Here is a 7,028-nt window from a genome sequence, read left to right as displayed (position 1 = left end):
ACAGAGATGTGAAGCTGCACCTTCAGCATCTTAAACTAGCTTCCTCCAAGCAAAAGGCGGTTTGAGATATGAAAGCATGGCTATGAGAGGAATGTTGCATCTGCCTCTCTTTTTCTCATTGTGGCTGAAAGATTTTAAAAAATGTTGATTTGTGTGTTGAGTCACTTCATAATGTTGAAACTTGCAGGCAGGACTGCAAAACTGATTCTTGTCCAATTGTTCCCGCTGTGTGCCAGTGAATATAGAGACAGGACTTGTCCTTGTGAAGTTCTAAGATAGCTTTAATGAACATTTCTTTCTTTCTCTTCAGATTTGTCACGGAATAGACTGTCAGAGCTTCCAGCAGAAGCATGTCACTTTGTCTCCCTCGAGAGTCTTAATTTGTACCAGAACTGCATTCGATACATCCCAGAGGCCATTTTGAACTTACAGTCTTTAACGTTTCTTAATATCAGGTAACAATTATCTTAGAAATTTTACTTGGGCATCAGTAGTCTAGGTTTATAAATGCTGTTGCATCCATAAAAAAATGTTAACATGGTGTGTGATCTTCATGTTGTTAATGGTATGTCATTGAACGAGAGCAGCCTGAGCCAGTCTTACCCACTTAGGTGGATCAGGGAACAGCTAGTAGAAATGCAATATGAAGAAGAAAGCTGATTCCATGTTAAAGAACTAAAAAAAAAAAAAGTAATTAAAAATTCAGTAGTTTTCATGTGAAGTACCGGCATACAGACTGAAAAGAGATGATGGAGCTTTTGGATAGTCATTACAATTCAGGTCTCTGCAGCTGAATAAGGTTTATGGAATTTTCCTTTACCTTCACTGTACTGGTAGCTTTTAAAGATCTTTCTCAAGCATTAGCACTCCTCTGCCAGCATTAAAAGCTACTTGCAACTTGGCTTGTTGATGAAATTCAACTGCATACAGTATCCTCTATTTGCAGAAGGTCTTTTAAGTGGTGTGGAAGGGTCCTCGTGACAAATCGGCAGTGATATTAATCAAGAAAACTTCACGCTATTTCCTTTCCTATGTTATACTTTTGTCAATTTAGTATGCTTATGTTTCTTTATTTTCTTTTTTCTATTAATGTTGAGAATTGTAGGAATAGGATATGAATCGGATGTTGGTTTCCTATTGCTAAGAAGTAGGTGCAGTCCAGTTATTACACTTTTAGAAGCTGCTGCTGTTGGCTCACCTACTGTTCAGAACTTTTGCTTTAATAGCAGGGAAATCGGGATTTCAGCCATGACAAAGTACAGCAGCATATTTTACTAAATGTCAGCATCTGCTCAAAGCTTTATTTAAGATCCTAATAACTTTCTTTCTAATCATCCAGTCCTTGCTAGCTTGGACTACAGTCCACATGGACTTGGCATCCATAGCTCCTTGCTGTTTAATTTCTAAAGGGAATCTTTCTCTTTTGTAATCTGTTCTCATCCTGCCTGAGTCTCATCTCGGTTTACGGTCCAGTCATATGACCTTATGTTTGCTTTAGTAGTAGTTCATTATGAAATGTCCATGACTGGATTTTGGAATAGTGAAATCTGTCATACTGAGATTCTTAATGCACAGGACTTAACTCAATTAGAAATATACTTTAAATATTCAGTAAGTAATGACTTTCTCTGGGGCATTTTGTATGTGCTGACCTGCAATACTACCTATCAGAAAGGCTTTTGGACTCTGTTCAAACACACTCATTTGTGACAGAGGGTGGCCAGTTATCAGAAGCACCTGAAAGGGCACAAAAATATATTCCCCAGCACTGAGTCCAAAAGCATTTGATCAGGCTTGGTACTTGATAGTCAGGGTTTGTTCATGCAGAACTAGATAAAGCAAGTAGTGAAGAATGACTTAATGGAACTGCTTCTACAGTAATTATATAAAAACTGAGTTGATCATTTAAATAGTGTGTTTTTCATACCTGTCTTTCATTGCATTAAAATGTGAGATGATTTCTCATTAGAATTCTGATTATTTTGTTTTCTTTCTGTCCAAAAAAGTCGAAACCAGCTTTCAACATTGCCAGTACATCTCTGTAGCCTACCACTAAAAGTTTTGATAGCAAGTAATAATAAGTTGGTTTCAATACCTGAAGAAATTGGACAGCTCAGACAGCTGACAGAGCTTGTGAGTATACAGTTATTTTTTAACTGTCAATCTTCAGTCTTTAATTTTTAATTTATGTGTTTAATAAGTTCAGAGATGCTTCAAAATAAAAAAAATTTAAACTAATCAAAATAATGCAGTAATTGGGATGCTATCTGTGCATGATCAACATCCTGTTTCTCATTCTGCTAAGAACTTTGTGATTGTAAACCAGTCACTTGTATGCAACGGCAAGTTACTTAGATATCTTCCTTAAGCAAAAAGTAGATTTATCTGTCATATTATCTCTAACTATGTTTTGACTTTCTCTAGAGGTGTTGGAAAAGAGTTTGAAATATTTTGAGATTTTTAAAAAAAAATGTATGAGGGAAAGATGCCTTGCACTGGAGAGCAAATGATCTATATCAGTTTAACTAAGTGTCTTTCCTGTTTTTAAAAGGAAGTCTGGATGGAATGAGCACTCTTGCTGCACTTGTTTCTGGCAAAAAGTTTATTTGAGCCAGCACAACTTGCTACATAAAATATGGAATAATTTGAAATATGCTTCTAATCTGAATGCTTGATCTTTTAAAGCTTTTATTTCCCTATGCTCTTAAAATAAGAATAATACTTCACATCAACAATGAGATTTAATGAATATAAGGATCTGAATTATTACCTAAATAGTTGTCTTTTTCTTTCACTCCCTAAATAAAGTACTACATATTTTAGTTAACAGAGGCTTCCTAGTCAGTGGTAACTCCTTCCTTACTCTTGCTTTGTAGGATGTGAGCTGTAATGAAATACAGACAATACCTCCACAGATTGGCAATTTGGAATCCTTGCGGGACCTAAATGTCAGAAGAAATAATTTGGTGCGTTTACCTGAAGGTGAGATAAAGGCTGTCAGTTATAACAGCAAAAAACCTCCAAGCACTTCTTTATTTTCAATGCCTTGAGAGCTAGCAGTGTACTTATTTATTTTGTAAGCACATCTTTTTATACTCTGGCTTTTTTTAATACTCTTTTAATCTATTGAATTGTATGTTTATTTTCTGTCTCCAGAGCTTGCTGAGTTGCCTTTGATTCGATTAGATTTCTCCTGCAATAAAATAACAACAATACCAGTTTGTTATAGGAACCTCAGATATCTGCAGACCATCATGTTGGAGAACAACCCTCTCCAGTCACCTCCAGCACAGGTAAATGAAGCGAGGAATTCAGATGGCTTGTTCAACTGAAAAGGGCAGAACAATGTTAAAAGCTCCAGGACTGTACTACAAACCTTGAGAACAAGAGGACTTTAAATAAATTGTATTGTCTGAAAGTGTTAAATATACAGAATGATTTGAAAAATCCCTTTTTCTTCTGATACTTTGCTGTATTAGTCATTTTACCTAAGTTATATTACCAAGAACTCCACTGTTAGTATTGTACTAATGTTGGCTGAATATTTTTCCTTTCAGTGTAGGAGAGAGGAAGCTCTTCTAGGCAAGAATGATTTTGTGGCAGTCAAATGTCATAACTGTGACTGAGGCCTTGGTGCTGCTGTGTGCTGGTCCTCTTTGCAGCCAAGAACTCAAATTGGCCTTTGAGCTAGAAACTGCAATATGTTGGTGACTAATTTGATTCTTAATGAGGTTTTCTAAGCCCTTGAGTATTACAGGTTCTACTGTGAGCTCCTGCTTCTCAGTCAAGAGTGGCACTTGCTAAGACCTGTAGTTTCAGTAGGGGTTTGCCTCCCTTTTAAAAGCAAAGACAGCTGCTACTGGCTTCATTCACTTTAAATTTGAGCTTGCTTTGGCAGTCTGCCACTGCCATTCAAAGCTGGGCATGGGTGGGATGCATCTGTTCTGATGCCAAGGGTATAAATTCTGGTACTTGCAGATGCTTATGTCGTGTTTGCATGATGAAATTTCAGCATCCAGCTGACAAAGTTGCATGCAGACCAGATGTACTTGAAGGACAGCTTTCACTTATCTATCATGGGCATGCTCCACTACAGCTGTTTCTCTAAAATGCAGTGAGATTAGAAGAAAAGATGGATTGGTTAACATCAGTGTGCTAACTTATTACTCTCAACTACAGGCTAAATGTCTGTAGAGTAATTTGAAAATGTATTGTCAAATTATACTTACAGTTTTGTTTTTGTTTTTTAAGATATGTATAAAAGGAAAAATTCACATATTTAAATACCTGAACATAGAAGCGTGCAAGATAGCTCCAGACTTGCCTGATTATGACAGGAGACCCATGGGATTTGGATCTTGGTAAGTTTGGCACAATCCCAAGTTCCTAGTTTTGGTGACATTCAGGAACATTTTGTCAGTTGTCTGAGTTTTGGGGTTTTTTTTAAATAAATCTAAAGATTGTTTTTTGGTAAGTGCATTGGTGGAGGTGACTTTGAAGAGTAGAATTTGGGGTTATGTCATGGTGCATTCTCACAAGGTATCTCTACATAGGAAGCAAGGAGCAATTCAGAAGAAAACTTGGGCAATATCTTATGAAAGCCAGTGTTTAACACTCTCTTCTTACTGTGTATCAATAATAGCTTCATAGCATGGGGCGTGTGCTCTCGTGTTCTTAACATGTGTGTTCAGTTTATAAGATCTTTATGTTTTCCAGTTACTTACTGAAGTATATCCCTACTGTGATTTTCAACCTTTTGTACAGAATTCTCTAACTGCTGTGCTCAGATCACAGGTGTGAAGACTGATCTCCACCCCGTTAGTAAACTGTTATTTTTGGCAAGCTTTCACTTGACCCTCTTGCTTAGCATTGTAACACAAATACTGGAACAATCAGCCATATCAGCTGCTAGATTAAGATGTCTAGTGAAAAGCAGGAGTTAAGATTTATTTCTGATACATGATACAGAAGAAAGAGTCAATGAAGTAAGAAACTAAAGAGATGTAAAAATTACTTCAGTTATCTTGGAAGGTGGTAGTAAGTTGTGGAGGAGTAAGTTGCTGGAGGATGTACTGCTGTCTTAGCAGCAGTAAAATACGAATCAGAGGGCCTCACAATACATCATCGTGAGTCTGATTTGTGAAGAAGAATTGACATGAGGGACTGACAGAGTGATTCCTCATCAGCACGGAATGTCTTAAATTATTTTTCTAGATGAGATCGACTTAAGAGTGTTTTATGAGTGTTACTCAGTTTCCTAAAGTGTAAGCTGTTGCAGACAGTTTCTATGTATTACTGAGGGTACTGTCCTGTTGCTGAAAAGTCACTAAATGATAAGAGATCATCATCTGGTTTTCTCTAGCACAGTTTATTTTTTAAGAAAAATTTCATCAAAATCAGTGCGCTGTGTGCTTACTGATTTACTTTTGTCTGCAATTATATATTACTGTGGAAGTTTTCATTAATTGCTTTTGTGAAATGAGAAGAATTAATGTACTTGAATCATAGCTTGGAATTATGAATGTAAAACCAAGTGCAAAACTGGTTGAGGAAGCTTTCTGTAGTGATGCTTCTAGATTCGACCATATGAAATGAGCCTCAGCTGGCTCCCATTGAGCTGTCTTTCCATCCCCAAGAGAAGATGAGAGTTGGTGATAGAATTATTTGTTGTTACCATGCTGTTAAGGGCATTCAGTGTTGCAGGTGATTCCTCTTCTCTTCCTTACCTATGGAAGAACTGTCCATGGATCAGAGTACAGATTAGGAGAAAATGATAGGGTGATCTAGTGGAAGAGAGGATCCCATATTATATTCTTCTGGAATTTGGGATGGGAGAAATAAAGCATTCAGCTACAATATAGTTAATATTTCCGGGAAAGTTACAAGAGCTTTATGTTTGTAATCTTTAAAGGTGCCCAAAAGAAATAAGATACTGGTCAGTACACCTAGACTTTGGTGCTGTTTTATCTGGTAAGCTAGGTGAAGTATCATGGAGATGAAGAATCTGAAACTGAGTGGTAGAGATTCTTGAAGTTTGAGTCATGGTGTCAGTTCACTCTTGATCAAACATTTTTTAATAACAAACTTGTTATTGCTGCTAAAAAACCAAGATACTCTGAAACATTATGGCAGAAGGTATGATTTGGAGGCATGGCTTGAAGGTTCTAGTGCAGCTAATTGTTTGGTTTAGACTTGTCAAATTATATCAAACGGTGTTACCAAGGTGAGTCCTGTATGTTACAGTCCTTTTCCAAACACAGTCTATGAGAAATTTATCTTGCAAGTTTTGATCTGCTGCAGCCAGTCTCTCACTTGCAACACTGAAGGTCAGAGCAGCTCAGGCTAGTACTGGAGTGAATGTGATCAAAAAGAGGTAGGACTGCAAAAGCTGTGTAGCAGCTTGTTTGGAACTGAGGCAAACTGGTATGGTCTGTAGTTAGAAGGTTTAAAATATAAAGTACTTGTGCCTGAACCAGTGTAGTGGATATTCTGGGACTTGGGCAACTGTTCTTTCTTACAGGAGTTAAAAATGTGTTTTAGTGTAGCTTTGGAACTGTGCCGTTGAAATGCGGCCAAGCATTGTCTTTCCTTCGACTGTTGGCCTTTAGCCAGACGTTTAGTTTCTCATCCTTTGATTTCAAGCCTTACATAGCTTCCCGGGTAAGTTGTAGTTGCCCTAAAATCATAGAATCACCAAATCATAGAATAATTTGGGTTGGAAGGGACCTTTAAAGATCATCTAGTTCCAACACCCTGCCATGGACAGGGACACCTCCTACTGGAACAGGTTGTGCAAGCCCCCATCCAACCTAGACCTGGTGATGGAACATCCACAACTACCCTGGGCAACCTGTTCCAGTATCTCACCACCCTCACAGTGAAGAATATCTTCCTATGAAGAACATCTTCCTAAAATATAATATAAATCTACCCTCTTCTAGTCTGAAGCCATTATCTATCATCCAATCACTACAAGCCCTTGTAAAAAGTCCCTCCCTAGCTTGCTTATAAGGCTCCCTTTAAGTACT

General features: G+C 37.5%; 1 protein-coding gene across 1 annotated transcript in view; it reads left to right on the top strand.

Moving 5' to 3' along the window:
- Positions 1-310: 310 nt before the first annotated feature.
- Positions 311-7,028, top strand: part of LRCH3 (leucine-rich repeats and calponin homology (CH) domain containing 3) — a gene marked incomplete at its 5' end in the record, with an annotated part of 42,878 nt that continues 36,160 nt past the window's right edge. The window contains 5 exons of the mRNA XM_008949507.1: positions 311-455; positions 2,007-2,133; positions 2,877-2,982; positions 3,157-3,293; positions 4,252-4,361. Of these exons, the coding sequence (XP_008947755.1) occupies positions 311-455; positions 2,007-2,133; positions 2,877-2,982; positions 3,157-3,293; positions 4,252-4,361 (625 nt within the window). The remainder of the gene's footprint in view (positions 456-2,006; positions 2,134-2,876; positions 2,983-3,156; positions 3,294-4,251; positions 4,362-7,028) is intronic.

The sequence above is a fragment of the Merops nubicus genome, unplaced genomic scaffold, assembly GCF_000691845.1.
Source record: "Merops nubicus isolate BGI_N331 unplaced genomic scaffold, ASM69184v1 scaffold16831, whole genome shotgun sequence".
Lineage (NCBI taxonomy): Eukaryota > Metazoa > Chordata > Aves > Coraciiformes > Meropidae > Merops > Merops nubicus.
This window is presented reverse-complemented; position numbering and strand designations above follow the sequence as displayed.